The 26,872-nt window shown below is 39.6% G+C and overlaps 1 protein-coding gene across 1 annotated transcript in view; it reads right to left on the bottom strand.

The window, feature by feature from the left end:
- Window positions 1-26,872, bottom strand: part of LNP1 (leukemia NUP98 fusion partner 1) — a 64,990-nt gene that overhangs the window by 16,601 nt on the left and 21,517 nt on the right. Inside the window, exons 2-3 of the mRNA XM_089682875.1 lie at window positions 16,753-17,013; window positions 11,731-11,775 (exon numbers count right to left, since the gene is read on the bottom strand). Coding sequence (XP_089539001.1) covers window positions 11,731-11,775; window positions 16,753-17,013 — 306 coding nt within the window. The remainder of the gene's footprint in view (window positions 1-11,730; window positions 11,776-16,752; window positions 17,014-26,872) is intronic.

The raw sequence follows: 26,872 nt of genomic DNA, 5'->3' as shown, positions 1-26,872 counted from the left end.
TTCCTGATTTCACAGGAGACTCTGTGAGCAGTGGGAGCCATAGGCGTCTTCTACTGCCAGACAAATCCAGTGAGAAATTAGCAGGTGTGTGTCTATGGATGCACACAGCCTGGCTCAGTAGGGCGCCCAAATAGGTCCTCCCTTAGCACACAGATTTCTTGAGGGGGAACTCTGCAGATGAAGGGGTGGACAGTGCCAGTAGGGGACTCCAGTTCAGCAGGTATGGGACAGCTCTCTGCAGCACTATTGCACAGAGCAAGGTAAGTATAACATGTTTTTTATATTAATAAAAAAACGCCTTTACAAATGCCTTTTTTAAGGCCAATTTACATCAATATTTTTTGGGAACATTCATGTTATTGCAACGCTCATACAAGTGTTGGCAGTGCCAATCATTTTGAATAGAACCCAATGTACCAGGGCAATGAGCTTGCATTGCAACTCACTGCAATGCATTGCAAAGCCCCATAGTGCATTGCGGCAATAATTTTATTTTGCAAATAATGTTTTACCCTCAAGAAGTCAAGTGATTAGTCACACAATGTGTCGGGTGGAGCCTAGTGACGACACTTCCGGTACTGCGCAAACTGGCACGAGCGATGTGAGGAACCATTTTGGTTGATGGCTATGTTCATTCTTGCTGTTTTACTATCTTTGTGAGTTTTTTTACTTGAATAAAGCGCTGTATGTTTTATGGGGTTGCACTATGGTCTGTTCTTTTCCCTCCTGATCATATACCACATAATTCCATTGGAAATCCTGGAGTCCGTTCCCGTAAAGGGCCAGAGTCAAGGAAATAGCCACTAAAGGCCAGCAGTGGACCAGCAGAAGTCGTTCAGTATCCCTAAGTGTTCATGACTTACCTAGGTCAAGGGAGAGGGTGAGTGTATGGTGCAATTATTCGGTGATGGGAAACACTATGGATTAGCTTCCACAGTGGAGAAATGCGAGCATTTGATTGTTGCATCTTGGAGCACATTTTCTTTTTTTTAATGTGAGTGCATATCTGAGTGAGTAGAATTCACAATTTTTTAAAAACGGTGTTGCAGTACGGTATGTATTTTTGCTTTTTCATGCACGGTTTTGGAGCTAAAGGTCCAATAATGATATAGCACGTGGAAGGAACACTACATGGATTAGAAATTTGGAGGCTACACAGTCCTAAAAGTGCATTTGGCCTATAACAGTATAATTTATAGGTCAAACTTCAAGGTGAGCAGGGAGTGGGGCCGCTATTCAAGCATGGCGTTGGAAATTGTTGGATGATAGTACAACATTAGGAGTTATATATGTTGGATTGGACTGATACAACTTCACATTTTAACTTTTGTTTACTGATATTGCATGTTTTTAAAGTTTGTTTCACATTTTGAGGCGTTAGCGCATCACATTTTTTGTTTAATGAAATAATTTTATTTTGACACGCCCGATTTTTTGGTACATTGGAAGCCCATTGATTCCAATGGCCTGCCTCAATTCAACTTACATTAGTACGTGATATAACATGCATTAACACATCACAAATGTAGATGGACCTTTAGCCTAGGTTCGCACTATTGCGGGCTGTGTGGCCCTCGTTTGTTCAGCCATGGCAGCCTATTCATTTGAATGGCCTGCTGTGCCCATATTTGCATGCACCTTTTTATAAATGCAGCCGCAGGGAAACCGCATGATCTTTTTGACCATACGGTTTCCCTGCAGTTCCCACACCCACAAATGCGTGTTGCGGGCTGAGATGCGTGGGGGTACCATTCAGAATGAGCAGTTTGTGAACCTCGCCTTAATACTACCTGAACACTGCTTGTTGCCTTCTATCAGTGATTTATTCAGTACTCCAAGCCTTGTACTTTCTTTACACTATGTGTTGTACCAGCTCACCCCTGTTCACATGTAAGTCACTGACATTTTAAAAAGCATGAAAATACATTCAAATTATGTATGGGCTATGCATTTCCAATTCAAATGATGTATTTCAAATAATAAAACACAGTTTAGCTATTGAACTGTCCGCAATGCTCTTGTCAATGGCATCATAAATACACATACAGGTTCTCCCTGGCCCTGATACTTAGTGGGACAATGTAATAAGCACAACCTCCCCCACCCAATTTGCGCTCATCATTGTCATCATCAGAGCTGGTTGCCTGCATTAAAGACAATTTAATCATAGACATCACTTTGACAAGGCATGCAAATATTGGTACAGCATGCTGAAATGTTACACAGGACTTGACACTAAGACAGCATGCAAATAATACAGAACAGTGACACGAACAGAGATTACAGTGGGTCATACAGTCAAAGATCATCCTGCCAGCACAGGCTTACAATCTGGATAAGTACATGCAAGGAAAGAAAAAAGGTGCACACTGATTCATAGCAACTGATCGCATTTACCGGAGCCCTAGGGGCTGAACGTGTAACAGGTGTGACAGATGCGCCATGGCGATTCCCAAGAGAGCACTGAACACAAAAGGATGCTCTTATCCATTTTATAATTGAAATTCTTACTAATTAGTCTTTGTGTTTGATGATAGTGATGGAAATAAAGATAACTGAATCTTCTATATGCTGTATAAAGTTCTATTTACTAAAACATTATTGAGGTGAAACATTGACACTGATTAAACTACATTGGAAAATTCTTCCTGTAGTAAGTCCCATTGAGTGCATCTACTGCCTGTTTCATATTCTGCGTATATTTCATGTATGGCACCTGGACCAATATTCCTACAAGCATGTGCGATGGCCCATCTCTATACTACCTATACTATTATTTAACAGTATTTCATCTTAAGGTTAAGTATGGGATTTAGAAAAAAACATTTATAGTCACCTAGGTGGATGGAGCATCGATCCAATGCTGCATCTGTCCCCCGCCAGCTCTGCACTGAGAACTGAGCAATCAATGACCACTGATTGCTCAGTTCTCAGCATTCCCTATGCCAAGAGCTGGGGACTGTCAGTCAACAGATCTCTGCTCTGCCACTCCAGTACTCGCTGGAGCTCCGGGTTGAGGAGGGGAGTGTATAACTTTCTCTATACTTCTTTAATGGTATTTGAACCTTTACAGTTAAAATTCCCAGGCAGGGAAAACAAACAAGTTTGCTTTTATGCTCCTGCCCATTGGCACATAGTTGCCTTACAATGACTCCCTTGCCAACCCATTTAGCCATTGGGAATAAGGCTAGCAATTCATGCTTCAGGTTCTCTTGTTTAGCCTGTGAGCCAAACAAGATAAAACAACTTGAGTCTTTGCTAAAAAGTGTGGATGATGGAATCTCTAATGCTGGCTATTGTATCCAGGCAGCCACCTACACCTATGGCTACATGAGTTCCCAAAACATGACAAGATCTGATCGGATGTTGACAATTTTCCACCCAGCTCTTATAATTTTTTAATTTTTTTTAAGGCTGTCAACTGGGTTGAGCCATCAAGGCCACCAGTGGGTTGAAATTTGGTCAGTTTATCAGGAATTGGCTGACATTTGAGCCATGCATGACTAGCATTAGGTAAGAAAGTCCTGGGTATACTCTAAATCACTCTACTGGATCTTTTGGCCAAACAACCAAGGCTGTCAAATGACTTGAAAAAAATGCGCATCCATACCTAGAAGTACTGGGAATTCATTTACCCATGAAAGCTGAATGAATCCGTGAGGGAGTGATGAAAAGGTAAGTGCTATTGTGGAGGGAGTATTAATGCAAACCCCATGCACTGCATGGGCAAAGTAAAGGTTTTCTTTAAGGATCTTGAGTACTAAGAAATATGTTGTGGCTACCTTGGCTGACCTTCTTCTAAACATACTACTTGCCTAGCTTTGTACTTCAAGAGCCCGTGTCTATCGGCTTTGAGCATGGGTCAATAGCATCAGTTTTAGGCGCTTGTAAGACTACTCAGAATTAATTGACAGGCACATTTAAACTGTAATTAAATAAATCAAACCTGCATTAGACCTGCTTCAGGCAGGTTTTGCATTCCAAAATACTTGTATGGGAATGCAATACCCGGTGAAGCGAACTAAAGACCATCAACAAAGGTCCTGTGTCATTGACCAGAAAAAAGAACCCAGTAGGTGAAAACTGAAATCAGAATTTCTCATCTGGATATTTGTTCTGGGTCAGTGATTTAGAAGCTATGGAGCCAATGGATTAAGCTAATAGCCAGAAAATTAGGTTTTGGGAGTTGAGGTTAGCATTGGCAGCTAATACTTCCCTCAATATAGACTAGCAACAGTTTCCATGCAGACTCATAAAATGCTGGTCATAGAACAGTGAATAGATACAAGCTGGAACCTTAATTTGGCCATGCAGGTGGGAATTTGATAGAGCATTGAATATTTCATCTTGTTGAAATTGTAAAGCAGTCAAGGACAAAATTGTCTAAGTGTCAAAAAATGCAATTACTTTCAAGGAACTTGTCAATTTTTTTTTCCTGTTTTGAGTCCATTTAAATTTGATCTTTAAATGAACTGTATTGATGGTATCAATGTACTGTATCAATGTATGTATGCATTTTCCATTTTGACTTTTGCTTATTACTTAATATTGTATATGTGATTACTGATGACTCAAAAGTGTTTAAATTGAATGAAAATTGACATGTGTTTGGCCACAGATGTTAAACTTACTGTACAATCATTTTAGATCACCATCAACTAAGAGTGTCAGTGCCTTCCTAAATCATTGTTTTTATCTCTATCCAGTTAGGTAGGCTCCTGCTAGCGCTTGGTAAGTCAAAATGATATTGTACATTCAGATCTTACCCTGTTGGACAACTTTTAGGACTGATGTATGAAAAGTGTGCTTTAGGAACCACTGGGGCGATTTACTAAAACTGGACAGTGCAAAATTTGGTGCAGCTCTACATAGAAACCAATCAGTTTCCAGGTTTTAGTGTCAAAACTTACCTGAACAAGCTGTAATTAGAAGCTGATTGGCTACCGTGCACAGCTGCGCCAAATTCTGAGTTCACCCGTTTTGGTCAATCTGTCCCAATGCTTCTGCTACCCATAGCAGACAAACAACTACTATCTTGCAATTTATGTTTGAAAATGAAATAGACATCCTACTTCTGAGCCTATGGGAAATCTTTCCTGTAGCTTACATTTCATATAACAGCCCTAACTTTAGGAGATTCAGAAGTACAAATATGTGGTCTTAATGGATTTACTTAGAATATTGTCTCTCTGTTGCTCAATATGATGTTTAGTTCTTCTACCTTGCAGCACCAGGACCCTAGTTCAAATCCTGGATATGATTCTCCTTTTGCTTGCATGGGTTTTTTCTCACACTCCAAAGATATGCTTGTAGGTTCATTGGCCCAGAGATTGAAAGTTCCTTGAGGACATGTACTGATGTGAATGTAAAGTGCTGTGTAAATTCTTGGCGCTCTATAAATGTCTGTAATAAACAAACATCTGCAAATGAATGGTCCTCTGTTTTCTATTTTTTGGAGAATTAAGTTTGCTCAAATAAAACAGACAAAATAAACTTTGTTTGAACGGTTTATTGGCTTTTTATCATACAGTGAAAATACAAATGTGAGGCACAGGCGATACATGAACCATCTGAAAAGCAACATTAGCTAAGGTATGTAAAGGCTCATCAAAGTTCATAGAAAAGGATTATAGCAGATACATGAGAGTTCCAGAATGTGACATACAGGTTCGCTGTTACACATGAGATGGAAACTGTTTCAATGTTCAGTTGAAAAGCCAATGAAGTAACAAGTCCATTATTAATTTAAAAAAACTCATTTCTATTTCTTTTTTTATTTTAGTCATAGGGTACATATTTATACATTTACTAAGTTAATTTAAATGCTTCTCAGACATTTTAAATGGCTTTTCTATGCAGTAGGTTTACTAGAGGAGTAAAGTCATCAAGCTGCTGTGGACATTCTCTACTTCTTTAGTACATCCATACCTCCCAACATTCTGAGGTGAAAAAGAGGCAAGCTTTTATGTACTCCAAACACAATCCTGCAACACCACAAACCATAAACCATTAAGATTTAATGCACAAAAAACAATCGGTTAAACCCGCTATTTTTTATTACCATTTTTTTTATACTGACTATTCAAAATAACAAACACAATAATATAGGAGCTGGATCAAATGTTTAGAGCAATATAACACTTCTGGTAGTTAAACAGTAATATAGGATATACACATCTATACATATATTTATTATTTATTTATATTTCATTTGTTACAGGTATTTATATAGCGCCGACAATTTACACTGCCTTTTTTACAGACTGTATATTCACATCAGTCCCTACCAGGGGCGGACTGACCGATTAGAATCTCGGACACTGCCCGAGAGCCCGGGGTCAGTAGGGGGTCCTATGAGATGCCCCTGGTACCTTTTTCATAGGCTTTTTTGAGTTTGGGCAAGGACACAGGAGCCCCATGATCCCCTATTGCCTGGGGGCCCCATGAGTTGTCAGTCCGCCCCTGGTCCCTACTCTCAAAGAGCTTACAATCTAAGGTCCCTATCTCACATGCATATATACACATACATTAGAGGGACTAGGTTCCATAAGGGCTCGTTTATACATGCATCACCCTTCGAAGAGCAATCTGTGTTATGTTGCCTTTGTACTGCCTGTTTTTATCCTCTAAAAACTTGCGCCATAACCTTGTGTATTGCACTTGCTTGCAATTCAGTTGTGGCGTGGTACAATTCAGTTGAATGGGCCACATGCCTGCATTTCCATGTTCTGTGTACTGTGGGAGACCAAATATAGTGAATGCAGGGTCCTTGGTTTAGTAACACTTTAATTTGTGCCTTTTATATCTGCTTGGAGTTTGGTTTTATCTCCTGTGTGTGTATGTGTGTTTTCTGCATATTTGGTATACAGTTTATTTACATGTGTTTGAAATGATTGAAAACAGTCTGACTCAAAGCCTGTACATAGATTTCCCATAATGCATTTGTCAATGTATAATGCACTGCATATTTTAATAGTGTTTCGGGTGGGTTTGCAGCATGTTTCCACTGATGCAATCACATGCTCTGACCTCAAAGAATATGGTCCAAGCACATCTAAAAAATTTCAATACAGCATACTGAAAATACAGGAGCACTCACTTGTAAGTATTCGTACAAAAAACGATTTTTTTAAAAGCCCAAATAGAAGCTGTCAGCTTGTGTTGGGAATGATTGCAACTGAAAAAACAGGCATTTATTCACAAAAGCTGAAAACAGCACAAGCCAGGTACTACACTAGTCTGAGATAGCCCAATGTGGAACCTGGCTTGTGCTGTTGTCAGCTTGTGTATTTGTGAATGGAAGCTCTTTTCTCCAGCTACAGTTATTCTCAACACAAGCTCACAGTTTTGACTCTCTCACATGCATAGCAGGCTGAAGCTCCAGACTCCGTGTAAATTAACGAGAAGAGATGAGGAGACCGCACACCACAGCAGTGAAATGGTCTGTCAGGCAATTTAGGATGGCTGTGCAGGCTTTGTGTACACTGCCTGTCACATTCCCTCTGCTCCTGAGCTGTCAAACAGATCAGTTTCCATTGATCAGAGTTGTCGGATAGCTAGGTGGATGAACAGGGCTAGCTCTCATACAACACGACTCAGCACCCCATGCACAGATGTAGATGGGGACAGGTGCTAAGTGCACAAGATCCCCTGGGGGTTAAAACCAAAGACTAATACTAATATGAATATTACATAAAGCAGAACAAAGTGCAGGGGTAATGTGCAAACTGCAATTACCCTGGTGATCAATCAAATTTCAGTTGCACACAGTAACTGCACTTTTTTAGTGTCCTATTTAGTAGTTCTGAATATGTTCTATTTATGGTACACATGTATCCGTCCTATTCTAGCCAAACAAATAATTGAGTACCATTCTTATACAATATTTCTAAAGGGTTTTAGTAAGAATATTGCGACACTGTATATATATGTTTTAACATAAAGTTTGTGTCCCTAGTGTTAAAACCTAAGTGCAACCAACATAAAAAAAACTCTCAAAAATCTGTTGAAATCCTCCTCAGTCCATGCCTCCCCCACAAAACCCTGGCAACCATAATCTTCCATTGCAACAAAGGATAATACAACAAAGGGGCTGTCACGTGCTTTTATCAGGAAAGCCCAACTATTCCAGTCTTTTCAGTCCAGCTCCGCCATTCATAGGTAGAAGCCTACTATAGCTTCTATGAATGAAGGATGGGCAGGTGATTGAAAGGTCTCCCCTCTCCATTCACAGATCACATTTCACTCATAGAAGCTGTGGTATGGCTTTAATGAATGCAATAGCTGAGCATAGAGGGCGGGCATGGTTGAGCTGTCTTGATGAGAGTGTGTGACATCCCCTTAGTTGTATCAACCCCCACCGCACTAAAAATTTACAGAGGCGGAGTGGGGGGGAGCATGGATGGAAGAAGATTTCAACTGAAAGAAGGTACTTCAGCACAAGGGATGCTTATCATCCTATTGATGGTAAGTTATGTCCCTGATTTTTGCTGATTTGGTCTGTTTTTTCTTGGCTTCACTTTCTTAAAATTCAATACTGTATTTATTGAGAGAAGGCAGGTCTGCATGCAGCATTTGATAAATTACATGTTTTTTTTACATTGGCATTGTCTCTTGGAATGAAGCATTTCTATTACTATACAAAATTCACTACACCAGATTGGTAGCATTTATTAGGCTATCTGGTAGAATCAATAATGAAAGGCTAGGGTTACAGTTTTTTGCACATATGTTATAATCACAGTTTAATATACAAGGCCTCTGTGGTGTACAACATCTTATTACAGCAGACTTAGGCAATACAGACTGATATCAGCCTCTAAAGACCATCAGAGTACCAGAGATTATAACCTGAGCATTCTTAACAGGATACAAGAAATACAGTTGGGCCAGGTGTAATACATCATCCACAGTGAGCATACACTGCAAAAATAATACCAATATGAATATTCACTATATTGCCAAAAGTATTGGGACACTCCTCCAAATCATTGGATTCAGGTGTTCTAATCACCTTCATGGCCATAGGTGTATAAAATCAAGGCATGCAGATTGCTTCTACAAACATTTGAGAAAGAATGGGTCACTCAGTGAATTCAAGCGTGGTACCGTGATAGGTTGCCACCTGTGCAATAAGTCCATCCGTGACATTTCCTTGTTACTAAACATATCATGGTCAACTGTTAGTGGTATTATAATAAAGTGGAAGCAACTGGGAACAACAGCAACTCAGCCACGAAGTGGTAGGCCACGTAAAATGACAGAGTGGTGTCAGCGCATGCTGAAGGGCACAGTGCGCAGAAGTCGCCATCTCTCTGAAGAGTCAATAGCTAAAGACCTTCAAACTTCGTGTGGCCTTCAGATTAGCACAACAGTGCATAGAGAGCTTCATGGAATGGGTTTTCATGGCCGAGCAGCTGCATCCAAGCCTTACATCACCAAGTGCAATGCAAAGCGTCGGATGCAGTGATGTAAAGCACCCAACCACTGGACTCTAGAGCAGTGGAGACGTGTTCTCTGGAGTGACAAATCATGCTTCTCTGTCTGGAAATCTGATGGACGTGTCTGGGTTTGGCGGTTGCCAAGTGAATGGTACTTTCCTGACTGCATTGTGCTCAGTGTAAAGTTTGGTGGAGGAGGGATTATGGTGTGGGGTTGTTTTTCAGGGGTTGGGCTTGGCCTCTTAATTCCAGTGAAGGGAACTCTTAAGGCGTCAGCATACCAAGACATGTTGGACAATTTCATGCTCCCAACTTTGTGGGAACAGTTTAAGGATGGCCCCTTCCTGTTCCAACATGACTGCACACCACTGCACAAAGCAAAGTCCATAAAGACATGGATGAACGAGTTTGGGGTGGAGGAACTTGACTGACCTCAACCCAATAGAACACCTTTGGGATGAAATAGAGTGGAGACTGCGAGCCAGGCCTTCTGGTCCAACATCAGTGCCTGACCTCACAAATGTGCTTCTGGAAGAATGGTCAAACATTCCCATAGACACACTCCTAAACCTTGTGGACAGCCTTTCCAGAAGAGCTGAAGCTGTTATAACTGCAAATGGTGGGCCAACTCAATATTGAACCCTACGGAATAAGACTGGGATGCCATTAAAGTTCATGTGTGTGTAAAGGTAAATGTGCGTCTAAAGGCAGGAGTCCCAATACTTTTGGCAACATAGTGTATATAAAGTAGTAATAACAACAACTTAGAAAATATACAAAGCTTGAAAGATGGTATTTATTTGTGTTGTCAATAGTAAGCAATAATCAAAGTGGTACTCTAACCAACTGCTACCAGATGCTACCTTCACTTTCACTACTTTGCCACAGATCAGACAAAGGTGTTGATCGGCTTTAGATCTGCTATCAGGCTGGGCAGAGAGGAACGATGGTGCAACAAATCACATTTGGCCTTTCAATAATATAGTGCTGTCATAACAATAAAAGGTGATTGCTGAACAATTTCTAAGTTACTGTTCTTTACACATTGCTCTATGCCTTAGGGGTAAGCAAAGCTTTTGTTCTGTCATAAGTACACTAACAGTGATGCAGAATAACACCAAACTGTCATTAAAGTACATTGTGAGATGACTCAAATAGACACTGCCATCCTGACACTTAGGGCTTATTCACACAGATGCAGAGGGCCGACAGAATTCAGTGTATATCTGATCCTGGGTGTCAGAGGTGGTTGCATATAGCTGTGACCAGCAACCTGTGCAAATCAATGACAGGCTGACAGACACCGCAGCTCTATGCACATCCAAATGGTTACAGATGTACCAGAATAGATAAACCAAACAGTTTTCATCCAGAGCCATTCTTCTGTCCCTGAATGCATGTAACTGCTCAGCTGTAGTGTCTGTCAGCCTGTTATTGATAAAGAAATGACTTGTATACTTGACTGATAGCTGTGAAATATAGAAAACTGCAACTTTGGATAACTTGAGCAATTCACTGATTTACTTACTTCTTGATTTCAGTTAGGTTTTCAAATAAAAAATGGCATCAGCAAGGTGATAATATGGGGATGACAACCCTTTTAAAAAATCGTAAAATAGAAATCTACTGCAAAGGTAAGATTTGTGAATATTTTCAAAAACATATATACAGTAAACCACTATGGTAGATTTCTATTGAAAAAAGTGTTAAACTTTGGAGTTTAGAAATTTTGATTTTGCTCTACTACATATTGTCCAAAATATGTGCTATTTCATATATAATTGGATGTTTTTGCTTTTTACCTATTCATTTTTAAAAGATACAAAATATTGAAATGAGAGCTTCAAATCTTGTATGTTTTTTCGGATCTACGGCAGTGATTCAGGTAGATGTACTTTTGTAGGTCTTTGGGCACCATTAAATGTATTAGAAGTATTTATATAGTTTTGGATTGAGTGGGGAGGGGTTATATTCTCTGTCGGATCCATATTATTGTCTGTGTCCCTGTTAGGGACATTCACTGTTTGTATTTGTCCTGATACCCACTATCACTGAAAATGAATTAGCGTTTTTATGGCAACATCCACTTTTAATTAAATTATCCTTTTGGCTAAGAATTATTATAGTTAGAAAAATAGAACAAGTGCATTCCTGGCACGTAAAGTGGCACATTACAACATAGCGTAACTTAAGTTACAGTGTCATTTTTTTTGTCTTTGAAAAGAAAGCAGGATTTGTCTTTACGGGATAGGTGGGGGATTCGGAAGTGATGGACGGCATCATCCCCTACCTTCTCTCTGCAGGAGGAGTTCCTCCGCGGTATTGAGTGCTCTCCCTGCCAAAACACAAGAATCACATTATAATATTGTAAACCAAGCAATAAAGCATGAGCTGAACTTGATATAAAGGAGCAGTGATGTGCAGAAAAAAAGTGGAAGATGTCAAGGCAAAGTGAAGTACACAGTGGGCCGTACCCCACTCAACGGTCATCTGTGTGTGGTTAATGATTACTGCACTTTTCACGTCATCCTTGATATGTGCCTTACTAAATAAATCCATGTGCAGTATTTCTTTTGAAATAAGAATAGTACCAGTAGAATCCATTTTTTTTATCTGTACTGCAAAGACCAGCTTCATCTAGAATAGGTATTGCAGCTTTACATGGTTGCTTTAATGTTGGTTTACATGTAGTATCTTAAAGATTCAGGTGGTAATATATTCTTATCACATTGCCCAGTTCTGAAGTTTTGTCCATCCAAAGCTAAATAATGGAAGCTCCCCAAATGATTCTCTATAATGTAGAAAAAATAATAATTGGGTAGCTCACCAACAGCAGAGTAATGCCTTCATTTTGGCCTTGTAAGGGGGAAAGGGGACATACAAAGTAGTGACCGCTGAGCAATATGAGAAATTGTCAGGTCTAGTACTACAAATAAATTAGCATAGGTGTACTCCTTTAACAAAACATTACCATGATTTGTATTTTGTTTTAGGAATGAGATTTTGTACTAATGTAACGCACAGACAGGTTTGGTCTGCCGGTTTGATCCCGGGTTCCATTCCCTGATCGGCACAAGACAGCCAAGCAAACAACATTTCCCACACATTTGAGTCTGTAAACTGGCTATGCAACTCTTTTTTTTGTTTTTTTATTTATGGGTAGAACTTGGATTGGGTGAGGGTGAGTCTAGGGATACTCCAGTAACTGTAAACTTGAAAATGAGGACACTAACTCTGCACTAAGACTTCAGGGTGAAGGTACCCCTTTTGAAGTGTAAAAATCAGTGGTCTCCAAACTTTGGCCTGGGGGCCTGCCCTTATCTGACCCTTGGGGCACTTTTTCTCCCACTGGTACAAGACACTATTCCTCTCACTGATACCAACAAGAGAGCATAATTCCTGCTGCTGACATCAACAACAGGCACTATTCCTCCCATTGACACCTACAATGGGGCACTATTCCTCCCATTTACACCAACAATTCTGCACTGTTCATCTCACTGAAAGAAACTATGAGGCACTATTCCACCCACTGACACTAACAACGGGGCACAATACTTTCCACAGACACCAACGATGGGGCACTAATTCTCCAACTTACACCAAGAATAGAGCACTATTCCTCTCCCTAATGCCAAAGATGCATAGTTTACTCCCAATGATGCAGGACAATTTCTACTCCCAATGGCCACCGTCCAGCCCCCTAAAGTCTGAAAGCCAGTAAACTAGCCCTTTGTTTAGAAAATTTGAAGACCCCTGGTAAAGATGAACAGCAACAAACAGGAATCCAAAAATGGGAATGCAGTCCTGAATGTATAGAGTAGTAGCTAATGTTCTCCCAGGAATGCTAAGGATATCCTTTAGAAACAAAAAGGCTGCAGCCATGTGCAGGGTCAGTCAACTTTCTATTTATACCTCCCTCAGCCCCCTGCTGGTCACCTGTCATATTGACCAGAGATTGGCTGGGGAGATATTAACATGCAAGCTGAGGGTCATGATTCTCCCATGTCCCTGGATCCCCTGGGAGACAGAAGGAAGCAATTGAGCCCATTATTACAGAGCCCAGGGAAGACCTAACTAAGTGAATATTACTCTCTCTGGTTAAAGGGAGGACAAAAACTTGATTAAGCATAACAGTAGCTCTATGGGGTGCCACACTAACCATATTTATAACTGAAAATTAATAAAACTCACAATACCAATAGTTGCATGTTAAAGTATACCTACTGATAAAAGATAAGAGGTACTGTATACTTAAAGTGCATCCAAAGCAAAAACATTTCTTTAAAGTGTGGATAAAGTAGGGGAGGATTAAAATCACTGCCAGCTTTTTGTCACCTTTTCTCATTAGGGATATTTCTCTTCACTTTATGTCCTATAGAGTCAACAGGATGCAAGATGATATAGTTCTAATGTGGTTTTCTTCCCAATGTGTGCATATTTAAATACAAAACTTGTATAATATATCTAAAAAATATTCGTATTTCACCTCAAATGTTCATCAAGTAGCCATTTTAAAAACAGTTAAAATTAACCCACCACTAATTGGGACTCAAAGATATTGTGGAGGCAATGAAAAAATTGCAAATTGGCAAAAGTTGTTATTACAATTGTCCAGATATCTGACTGTGCCAGAGAACTGGGTAGCCTCAGAACTAAATAACCAGAGAGTCTTAGTATATACGCTATAGATTCAATAAAACAATCAATTTGACCAAAAACAGGTAAAAAATTCTGACTGGTTAAAATTAGAATAGTCTTAGAAAAACATTGCCCAAAAGGCCAACACCATCAGCATTATAAAAAATTGCATGAATTCCACAACAATACTGTTGATATAGCAAAAATTGCCTTCTCTGGCTCTGTTCTGAAATAAACAATAAATCAATTCACATGAAGGCATCTAAATAATGTTTTTTGTGGTATGAATACGATGGCTGATGTTTAACGACATCATGTTGAATAGTACTGTCTATATAAATCAAGATAAGATATGATCATAATTAATACAGTGCAAAATAGGTCATTTGAGTTGAATATCACTCCCTTAAAAGGCCATAGGATGTTAAATTCCATGACTCAAAATGATATGCAGTCAAAATATGAAGTGTTATAATGTATACTCATTCCCAAGCAACAGGCACTTGTGTGTCATCATGGAAGAATCAGCGGAAATTCACAGATGTCTCAACTCCTCAGCTGACGCTCAAAACTCAAGGTCAACAAAGTGGAGACCCCTCATCACCTACCACGGTTATCTAAGGGGTCCGAGTAGAGCATATCCCCTCCAGTGGTTATATAGGCAAATGATGAACTGTATATATGCAACATGTATGTACGTCCATCTAAATGATTAATGGAGATCATCAAATCATGCATATAACAAGTGAAATCCTGAACATGACCAAATTATAACAAATATTATCATCTATCCAGAAATGACCTCAAGTTGAAAGGCATCAGTTCCATCATATATGTTTTGATTGACAGAGGGTCCTGAAATTCTAAGGACAATATGTGAGATGATGTTCTGAACATAGAGTTCACAGTACATAGGCATGAACGAACCACAATGTTAGTCCATCGAGGAAAAAGCTAGCGATTTATAAATAATAATGAAATGATGTTACATCTCCTTTGGCTCTCCTAATAGTGGCTAGAGAGATGCATTGCCAGGAGGAACGCATTTTGTCACTAACAAAAGCTACTTTCTCAAGTGAGAATCGGTACCTGATAGGAAAAAAAACCTGGCGGTGGTTCTAGCTTCTTACCATTCTACCACAATCTAAAAAAAAATTTCCATTAGTTAAATTTTAAGATATAACCAGGACAAGTAACCTCTGTTTTCCTGTAAGATAATAAATATACATTTTTCCTTTAAAACCAAAAAGACATGTTTTGTTATACATCAACATTTCTAAATCAATATACTTCTTTTGGCACCCTCTAATGTCCAGTATAGGAATATCCCTTTTAATCAGAAAAGAAATGACTCGTGCTGAAAAATACCAAAAACTATGGAATACCAAAACCCTACAAATCGTGCCTAAATGCAGTCTTCAAAAAGGTCATTACATTATTCTGATTACATTACTCTGACATTAAAGTATACGCGACATAAATTTCTTTTAGGTAAGTAACTCATTTATCATAAATGACTGTTTGATATACAAAGGCTTGCGGTACCCAAAACTGTTAGCATTTATGCAGCAACTCCATTCTTCTCCCCCCCCACCCACCTCTAGCCTACAGTGAGTGATCAGAAAGTCAGGGTCAATGTTGTGCAGGTTCATAGAGAAGAATCTTGAACATATCAGTGTCCCCACCTCCCTGTACCTGAACCTGGCTTCATATTAGCGTCCCATAATGCCCTCCACAGAACTCTAAGACCCTTTCACACAAGCTTTCCAATCAGGTCCACCTGTCAATTTTTCAGGTAAACCTGATCGGAAGCTCCATGTGGGTCTATGGGCAGGCAGGTGTAAATGGACTCACCAGTATGTCCAGGTCCAGAAAAAAAGAAATGCACTGTGTCCTTTTCCATTTTTCCAGCACTAAATGCAATGGATTGCAGGTAGCCTAATGTAAACAGACAGAGGTCTTTTTACACCTGGCCACCCATAGAGCTATCATGGGTCCACCCCTGTCAGCTGTGTAAATGTGGACACAAACCGATGTAAAAACACTGACATCCATCCCGTTCAGCTCCAATTCATCGAGGGATCTGCTCATGGATCCCATCCTGAACAGAGTGAACAAAGCTCATGTGAAAGAACCATGGGTCCACCCCTATCAGCTGTGTAAATGTGGACACAAACCGATGTAAAAACACTGACATCCATCCTGTTCCGCTCCAATTCATTGGGGGATCTGCTCATGGATCCTATCCTGAACAGAGTGGACAAAGCTCATGTGAAAGGACCATGGGTCCACCCCTATCAGCTGTGTAAATGTGGACACAAACCGATGTAAAAATACTGACATCCATCCCATTCAGCTCCAATTCATTGGGGAATCTGCTCATGGATCTCATCCATGAGCAGAGTGGACAAAGCTCATGTGAAAAGACCCGAAGAGTACAGTGCTGTCATTCTAACTCTTGAAGCTTCCACTACTCTCCCAATCACATTGTTTGCCCATCAACTTGTGGCTCTGGTAACCCCCTTCCCCATATCCCATATTGCAACAAGGGAGTCTCTACTCTCCACTGAGGATCCCACATTACAGCATTGGATGCTGGGACCAGAGCTCCAAATAAGTATGATTTCAAGAAATGTACCACAACTACTAATCCTTCTTGTAATTCACCTACCAGAGATGTGGAGCGTTTTGTCCGAAAGCGCAGCTGCTTTTCAAATGATTCAGAGAATTCCTGTATGGAATTGGATCGTTTTTTCTGTCCTTTGCTCTCAGGCACTGAGGTTTCCACTGAGAACAGTTTACTTATCTTGGTGTGGTTGTTGCTTTTGCTGTCCTTGTCCTCCCGAGGTTCTTTGTAGCCCTTCAGGTAGACTGGAGACGGTGCCTTGGAGGTTGAGTGGAATCGAGCCGCATGCATGGCAGTAAGCTGGGCCTAAAAAAGTAGCATGAACATTCAATCATTATGGACAGCATTAATCACTATAAATTAAGCATGACAATATTAAAGGACACCTGTCATGTTGATCCATTGAGTTCAATACTAAGTCAATCGAATTATTCTGCTTATATACTCTCTTAAAACAGGTAGATGAAGAAAATTGAAACGCTGAGTTGTCTACTCGCCATATTCTATCAACCTATCCATACTAGAATTCAAACTGAGGACATAAATACAAGTGAAGATAAATGGATGAAACAAGATCATTTCTGCTGTCAGCGCAACAAATTAGGCCTTATGATTTGCTCCATGGGATCATATATTAGAGTTTGATAGACACAGGTTTCTTTGGATACCTACTCATATTTAAGTGTGCCCACACTCTCCTGGAATCTGCATGCTTGCCTTCACCATCATCACATTCTGACCTTTTGTTCGAGAGTGGGTAAAGCAATGAGTATTCCATATTTTATTAAAAATAACAGGCATTAACACCAGTGATGTAAGTAGTTTAACACACTGGGGGAGATTTATTAAAACTGGAGCACTCAGAATCTGGTGCAGCTGTGTATGGTAGCCAATCAGCTTCTAACTTCAGCTTGTTCAGTTAAGATTTGGCAATAAAACTTGGAAGCTGATTGGTTTCTATGCATAGTTGGGCCAGATTTTGTACTTTCCAGTTTTAGTAGATAACCCCATTGAGTTAATTGTCCAATGAGGAAGCATTGCTTTATTTATCTGTCACATGCCAGCTGGCAATCTATCAAACATAGTTCCATCTATCCCACTAGTAGACTCTTTGACTGAAGGTTAGATACCAAAGACATGTACATCTTCAGAAGGGCCAAATTTCAATTCAGGTGAATTGATTCCAACTTAATCTTCAGTTTAAATCAGCTAAATACATTCCAGGTACATCGAAACAAAGGGTGTGCAAATTCTTACAGATTGTTTTCTTTAACCTCTTCCCGTCCGGCCCATGTCTATAAAAGGCCAGACAGGAGCGCTGCCAATGCGGGTGGACGTTTCTAAACGTCCCCCTGCATCCATTGCCTGTGAACGCTCCCTGGGAACACAGATCTGGGAACAGAGATCACTGTACGGGACCTCTGTGTGAGGTTCCGATTCATGTGATCACTGATTGGCCAATCAGTGATCACATGAATAGTAGTAAACAAGATGTCACTTCCTGACATCATTGCTTACTACTTGAAATCTGTAAATGATCACAGAGGTCACATGGTACAAGGCTATTGACAACAGCCTTGTGCCATGTGACAAGCTGTGACCAATCACAGCTCACACAGTATTTCTCAATGGCTGTAGGAACGCAGCCAGAGAGAAGGAGAAATTGTTGCTTTTGCAGCCTTTATGAGTGTAAAAGCAATCAGTATAAAAAAAGAAAAAAAAAATCTTCATCACCCCCCACAAGTAGTACAATGTCACTATGGTGAAACTGTACTGCTAGGGTGACAATATGTTAAAAAAAACATAACTAATAATATAAAAGAAATTAAAAAAAATGTAAAATAAAAATTTTGAAAAATGATTTTTGGTTGTAAACTAATTTGGGTTATTATTTTTACTAAAAAGATGGATGAATACATTTTGGCCTAGATTTATAAACAAAGATTATTTATTTGCAAAATTTTATAAGAAAAACACTTTTTAAAAAAAAATTTTGGACTTTTTATTTATATAGAAACAAATAAAAATCCCAGTGGTGAATAAATACCACCGAAATAAAGTTTTATCTGTCTCAAAAAAATGCTTAAAAATTCATATTGGTAGAGTGTTGCATGACCGCGCAATTGTCATTCAAAGTGTGATAGCACTGAAAGCGGAAAATTGGCCTGGACTGGAAGGGGGTGAAAGTTTCTGGACTTGAAGTGGTTAAAAAGAAGCCTCAGCCTGAGTAGAAAAGCCTGTCCCCTGCCAGCATACTACAGAAAAGGCCCCTTACTATCTGTGTGGACTCACTGGAAGGATCAGTACGCCACTTGATGAGTCAGAGCAAAGCTTCTCCAATCAGCAGGGAGAATAAGCTCTGCTGATGGGAAAGCTATAGGTCTGACTCAGCAGGGGGGTGTTGGAACTCTGCAGAGAGACTGCTGCTGTAGCATGATGGAAGAAGACTGGCTTTTTTATTTAGGCTGTGGCTGCTTTATAAAGAAAAACTGTAAGACTTTGCACACCTTTTGTTTTGATGCACCTGAAATGTTTTTATCTGATTAAAACTTAAAGTTTAGTTTGACTATCAGTGTCCACATGAAAAAAAGGAGGTGAAAGGTAATAACAACATAAAATTGATATAGTGAATGAGGAATAAATGCTGAAATAGCCATCTATGTGTTTGGTTTTAGATGTGTCTATATTCCAATATTATTCCCAACTAAATGATGTATGACTCCATGGGGTTTATTTACTAAAGCTGGAGAGTGCAAAATCAGGCTCACTTCTGCATAAAAAAACAATCAGCTTCTAACCCTAGCTTGTTCAATTAAGCTTTGGCAATAAAACCTGGAAGCTGATTGGTTTCTATGCAGAAGTGAGCCTGATTTTGCACTCCCCAGCTTTAGTAAATGAACTCCACATCACTGGATCATAACAGTGCATTGCCAATTCTCTATAGCAGATCCTTACAAGCCTTTAGACTTTTCCAACTGATACAAAATAGTATAACTATAGAAAAAAATTGTATTCCAAAGACTATATACGATTAATACATGTGTCCTAGTTCACGTTACTTTACCTGCCTTTAGTTATATCATTCCCCACATTTACATGCAGATCAAGCCCACCAAAATTGACAGGGTCTGGGACCAACTATAATACTGCCAGAGGTGCTTACAATTATTAACATTGGTTTAAATATTATTTACAAAAAAAAAACTGCTGATTCAACTGCTCGAAGACCCAGATCTATGTTACAGCTTGTCCCAACCCCTGTCAATGTCGCTTTTGGGGGACAGCTTGGCCAGCCCGTACAGTTAGAGAAATATACTGTATAAATGAAAGCATGTAAAAATTAAAACTTGTGCCTTCACATAAGCCAGTACATATAAATAAATAATCAGAAATAATGAGAAAAAATTACAACACAATGTAAAAGCCCATTCATACCTGGTGCAGTGAGATGCATTTTTGAATGCATTCCCACTGCATATACAGTCCCAAATACATGTTATCTAATGGGAATAGTTCATACCATTGCAGGGCAGTGCAGTGAAAAAGGTATGCTGCATGTTTTCACAACATAAACACATGTAAACACAGGTAAACGCAGCGCAGTAAGCATAAAAGCCCAAAGAAGTGACCCACTTGTGTAAGCAAGCAGACAAGCCCCTAAAACAGTTTAGAAAAAAAGCATGCAAAAACATTCAGTTTCTGGTGTGAATGGACCCTAAAAGTGCTAAAAGTGCAAGCAATCAATAAGTGTATATATCCAATATCACAAAAGCATCATATTGTCCCTCATAAACATCACAAATATCCAACAAACAGTCCCATCTTCTCAATCCAGTAAAAAATCCAGAAGATAAATGTTGCATTCCAACAGCAACAACATGTGGCAAAGGTGGTGTTCAATGATATTCAACATGGAAAAATGGTGTTCAAACACAGTGGATAACCAGAGTGCTCCCCCTAAGAGAATCCCACTCACCAGATTAGGATGACACACCTAAAGATGTATAGTCAACAGCGCTTTCAGATGATCCACCTCTCATGTGCAAAGGCTCCCCTATCCATTGGGAAAGCAGCCCAGAAAATTGTAAACAATAAGAGACTCTAATCACCATTTTAAGAACTTTATTTAAATATTAAAAATGACAAAGCCACTCAGAAATAAAGTGATGTCAGTGATGCCTCCAACATCAGCAGCCATGGAGAGTCCATACACAGAGCATGGTGGCATCAGCAGGCCCTTAGCTTGGTGTGTTTCTTCATCAAAGACATCCTGAAGAGTAAGATGATCTACCCCAATCCAAAACTATAAACAATACATGGAAACCAGTCTTTACTCAGTATACTATTAAAACTTATGACATCCTATTTACAAATTTAAAATACTATATGCATCAATGGACCTTTTTATCAAAGCACTCTGTGCTATACAAAAATTCTTATAAAAACCATTAAAATATATTAGCAAGTTATTAAAATATATCTCAACTAACAACCATATGCAATAAAATGAATGCCTTGGTGCATTTCATGTGAAATATATAGTCAATGACCACATCAAAAAACATATTGCACTGTATTTTAACTATTCAAAAATTAGTATAAACTCATGTGCTGCATTTTGCAGATTACATTTGCTTCTTTGGGACCATAGCAAGCAGTAGTTTTTAGATATTGGTGGTCTGTACTCATATCTAAAATAAATAAAGAGCATAGCAGTAAATAGACATCTGAATTAGATTACAAACAAATTATTAATATACTCTACATTTTTGGTAATATACCGTATATATATATACAAATCCAAGACTGCTTTAGAGGCACTCACAGGTCTTATAGAGGAGGAAGATCAAAAAAAGCAGCTCCAGAGCCATCTTTGCTAAGTCCGATGTGAATTGCTGCCAGTGTATACGCTATAGGAGCTCTTCATTGCAGGTAGTAATCTCTATGTCTTGGGAAAATAAAGGTGTTTGTTTTATATTAAGCATGTGAGTGCATATAATGCATTGGATTTTATTAATTACATTTTTGGCAGTATTACACTATTAGTCTTTTCTTTTTTTACACCTATCAATCAGTATGGGAAATCCCTCTGTTGGAGTTTGTTCTGAAGTAGTGAGGATCCCTATTATGGAGCATATGTAATATTCACAAAGCTTGTTTGACTCTTAATGTTAGAGTCCAATATATCTGGTGAGTGCAGTATATGTTGAATGTCACGGGTGATGTGAACACACTGAAGTTTCTCAAATAAATATAGTTGCGAGCGCACTAAAAGCTGCTAAGCACTCAGGTAACCAATAAAACCTCAAACAGACAAATTATATTATAGTGCAGCACTAAAATATATAAAAACAAAAATGACCAATAAAATGCAATCACTGTAAAAAATAGTTCATATGATAGCCAGTGTTATGAAACGTGAATCCTGTATTCAACTGGAAGTTTGGTGCTTGTGCAGTCAAAATTGATAAGAATGCACACTCCCCAGAGCGCATAGTAAAATGCGCATTTGTATGTATATATCCTGATGTCATCGAAGGTCATCAAGATCTGGTCAGGAATGGAGTAGAATCCCTCACTGAGTGTGCCTGGATCTTGTAGCCTCTGGTGTGTGATGGAAAGGTAACCGGGGTCCCTTTAAGGGATGGACAGGTCAGCTCACCAGGTATATGGAAATCCTTACTGCGAGTCCTACGAATCTGTAAAGTAATCCTCGTCGGGGGAGTTTAAAGCAGAAGAAACTCCATAGTGTAGTATAGTAAGGTAGTTTATTGAGCATAAAACATCCAGAAGGTAGCAGGTTTCCAGGTGGAAAATACAAATAACGGTGTAACTTGGACTAACCGTCCTGGCGCCATTGATGGAGCTATATAAGTACCGGCGCTGTGTGGAGCTGTGGACTCGCTGTGTCTGCCGGGCCGGTGTCATTCTCCGCCAGGCCCTCCACTGCTCTCTGCTTCCTCCCCTGCCAACCTCTTATACTGAAGTTTCTGTATACAGCACCGTTGTGTTAAAATTGGAGCACATTGGATTTAAACATCTTCTCAATTTTTTTGGATTGGGACTTTTCACTTTTTCATTTTGGCACATATATTTATTTGGACATTTATTTATATTTCTTATTTTTTATTATTTGTTTATATTGTTTTTGCGCTGTGCTTTATATTTCACAGTTAGTGTTTTTATTGTCAATGTTTTGATGAAGCTCAGTCTAACTTTCAACATAGAAGTGAACAGACTAATAAACCCAAACAACACCCCCTAGTGATGACCTCACACAGTGCAAGGGTTAGAAGGCACATACAAGGAAAAGGTCAAAAAAAGATCACAAAAGGAGTAAAACAGAATCATTCATCCAAAAAAAAAAAAAGCAAAATCCTAGCTGAAAACAAGCTATCAAAATAGTTACTGCATAAAAATGACAAACTGCAGAAAAAGTGGAACACACAAAGCAGTTAATGAATACTCACTAGATGGCAGCCATAGCACATGGCAAACGCAAGGTAGGCATGGACCATCCATAATACGTTCCATGCAAAAATAATAAAACAACACGTGATATGCTAGGACAACAAAGTTACTCCTGTTTATGATGGCATGTTTTTCCTGGAGATCACACCATCTTTCCTTCTCTGCAACTATTTATATAGCTGAGTCCTCTAGTTTCTTCTATCTGGTAGTGGAGTACTGATTTCTAGTATGCACATTTGTATGTATTCTTGTCTTTGTGTACTGTTGGTGTTTTCTGTCAATCTATGGTCTTATGTTGGGTGCTATTCATGCTCCTATAATTGTTTACTTTTGGAACATGTGGGGTTAGAAGTCAGAAGTCAATTAGCCTACCAGCATGTCTGTGGAGTGTGGGAGGAAACCCACGCAGGCACAGAGAGAATATGCAAACTCCAGGCAGGTGGTGCCATGGTTGGGATTTGAACCAATAACCCTGGTATTGCCAGGTGGAAGGGCTAACCAGTTAGCCACTGAGCTGCCCGTATTATGGATGGTCTATGCTTGCCTGGTGTTTGCCATGTGCTATGGTGGCCATCTTGTGAGTATTCATTACCTGCTTTGTTTTTTCCACTTTTTCTGCTATTTGTAATTTTTAGGAACTATTTTGATAGCTGGTTTTCAGCTAGGATTTTGCTTTTCTTTTATTTGATGAACTATTGTGTTTTACTTCTTTTGTGATCTCCTAGATTGTAAGCTCTAACGAGCAGGGCCCTCTGTTTCCTCTTGTACCAAATTGTATTGTAACTGTAATGTCTACCTTCATATCGTAAAGCGCTGCACAAACTGTTGGCCCTATATAAATCCTGTATAATAATAATCTTTTTTTTTTACCTTTTCCCTGTATGTGTCTTTTAATCCTTGCACTGTGTGAGGTCATCACTGGGGGGTGTTGTTGGTGGGTGGGACTTGGGTTTCTTAGTCTGTTCACTTCTATGTTGTAGTGTCTTGAGAAAGATGGACTGAGCTTCATCAAAACGTTGACAATAAAAACACTGCTGTTTTTGATCTTCCTCCTCTGCAAGACACATGAGTGCCTCTAGTTTTGGATTTATATGGACTTCTTTGTGGGTGAGCACCTGGGCATTTATCTCTGAAAGTATGTTATGGTAGCGGTTCCAAGCCATCAGTAGCAGATCCTTTAAGTCCTGTGGGTTCCGCGGTGGGACCTCCATGGATTGGACTTGTTTTTCCAGAACATCACACATGTGCATGATTGGATTGAGAAATGGAGAGTTTGGAGGGCAAATCAACACCTCGACTCGTTGTGGTCCTCAAACCATTCTTGAACCATTTTTGCAGTGTCATGGGGAATTATTCTCCTGAAAGAGGCCACTGTTATTAGGGAATATAGTTTCCATGAAAGGGTGTGCTTGGTCAGCAACAATGTATAGGTAGATGGTAGGTGTCAAATTGCATCCACATAAATGGCAGGACCCAAGGTTTCTCAGCAGAAGATTGCCCAAAGCATCACACTGCCTCCCCGGGTGCCAACACCACCATTTATCTCACAAGGAGGAGAGCCCCGCACCTCTATCCTACATTCTTCTTTTAACTCCCCAACTGATGTCCCAAACTCAGTAAATGCTCAATGATCAGGGCAGCATAGCAATAGCAATTACAGGATCAAAACCTAATTAGTAATAAAAATCAGCATTTTTTGGAAATACCCGTGCCGTTCCTTCAGAGAACTGTGACGTGACCCGGGACTCACAAACCCGGAAGGAAGATCGGGTGAAGATGAAAGCCTCTGCAGTGGTGACAACACCCCGCTAGAATGCTTCATTTTAATGTAAGTCCTTCATAATGTGCTAGTATGCGGTACATACATATCTTCTTGGCACTAGCAAAGTGTTTCTAATAAAGTGGCTGGTGAGTGTATAAAAAAAACTATAAATACTTTTTTTTCCTTTTTTTTATAAATGATCAGATAATCTCTGTTCTCAGTTGCAAAAGGAGCTCAGAGAGCTAGGGGAGGAAAAACCACATACACTGATCTTCCCAGTGAATGGCTGTGGGGGAGGGTTAGAGGGAGCATGCTGTGCTCTCCTGGCTAGTTTGGTCAGTCTTTTAATAGGAAAATAGATGGACTGGCAGGTTCACCAGGTATTTCACACAAAAGAAGCAATACAAAAAGAACAGGATACTTTTTCATACAAGTACATGGTACAGCAGGCACATATCAAGAATATGAAATGATGGGTTTACATGTTCTTTAATATCACTCCAAAAAATGGAGGATTTGTTTACTTTAGGAAGCTTGTGCATCACATATATTAATTGGATTCAGTACTTGATGTCATTGAGGAGCCATTAGCTGTATGTTACCCACCTGCCATCCATGGCTCATGACTGCAGCCATGGGCTTGGTACTGTTTCTTTCAGCCAAAAACTGACTTTTCAGTAAAAATGATCCAGGTGGCTCTATACATCACTTTTACGATACTGCGAATGTGCCTTGCTGCCCCTTTCCCCACCCTCCCCCTTATCCGCTACTACTACTGACTCTTCTGACTAGTGTCAGGATGGAGTGCGGGAAGATCTTGATGAACATCCGTTCCTGATGTCCTCTGCAACTAAAGAACCTGGAAGCAAAGAGTATTTTATCAATTCCAGGTTAAGAACTGTCATTCCCTGGCTGCTGTGGCCAGGAAAGCAGCCAATCAAGCATGAACCGTGCTTGATTAGCTTTAGCGGAGGGCAGAGGTGACATTAGGGATCTAATAGATCCATGACATCTCTATAGAGAGGACCTGTCACCTGCCCATGCTGTCACATAGGGGACTAGCTAGCCCCTTGTGATAGCAATATAGTTAAAGAGTAACTCCACTTTTGTTGAGAAAAAACAATCCCCTCTGGGTGATCAATGTAAATTGCAGGGATTTTAACGATTTTTGTTTCAAAGTCCTATCTATTTCTGCTCTGAAAAAAATAGATGTTTGATCCACTATATCTTTTCAGTACTAATTCTGAATAGGAGGGTCGTGTTTGTTATAATCAGCTGTTGCACTGTTTGTGTTCTGATGAGAAAATCTGCAATGTCTGCATCCCTTAAGAAGTGTTTAACTCTTGAGGAGTATCTCACCAAAACTAAACAGGTATCCTCTTTAGAAGATTTTCCTTTTATTTTTGTTTCAGTGATATTAGTAAAACTTTGGCATTCTCTTGACTGTTTCTGCAATAATGGTTACCAAGACAAACAGAGAGGGTGAATTGAACCAACAGGGACACAGAAGGAAATAAAAACCCAACGGGGGTTTTTAATGCTTCTGCACTGTTTTCAAAACTTAAAGTGTTACTAAACCCAGGACCCTGCATTCACTATATCTGGTCTCCCACAGTACACAGAACATGGAAATGCAATTATTTTAGTAAATATAAACTGCTAAATACCTTTTCTCATTAGCAGTTAGAGCTGTCTTGTGACTTCAGCAGACCAATGGTTAAAGCTTGTAGGAGGAGTTTTCTGTCTGCTCTAGGAGGATGCAGAACCCCTGACCCTCTGTCTGGACAGTGCTGATCACATGCACTCTTCCAAGAAAAAAAAACCTCTCTAGTAACACACACTAAACTGAGCATGTGCATGTGGCTACGGGTTCAGTCTGTCTTATCAGGTGGACATTTGAACAAGAAGAGGGGTAGAGAAGTCAGGATCAAA

This window comes from Staurois parvus, unplaced genomic scaffold (genome assembly GCF_062004578.1).
Source record: "Staurois parvus isolate SC_StPar_1 unplaced genomic scaffold, SC_StPar_1.0 ptg000299l, whole genome shotgun sequence".
In the NCBI taxonomy this organism is placed as follows: domain Eukaryota; kingdom Metazoa; phylum Chordata; class Amphibia; order Anura; family Ranidae; genus Staurois; species Staurois parvus.
This window is presented reverse-complemented; position numbering and strand designations above follow the sequence as displayed.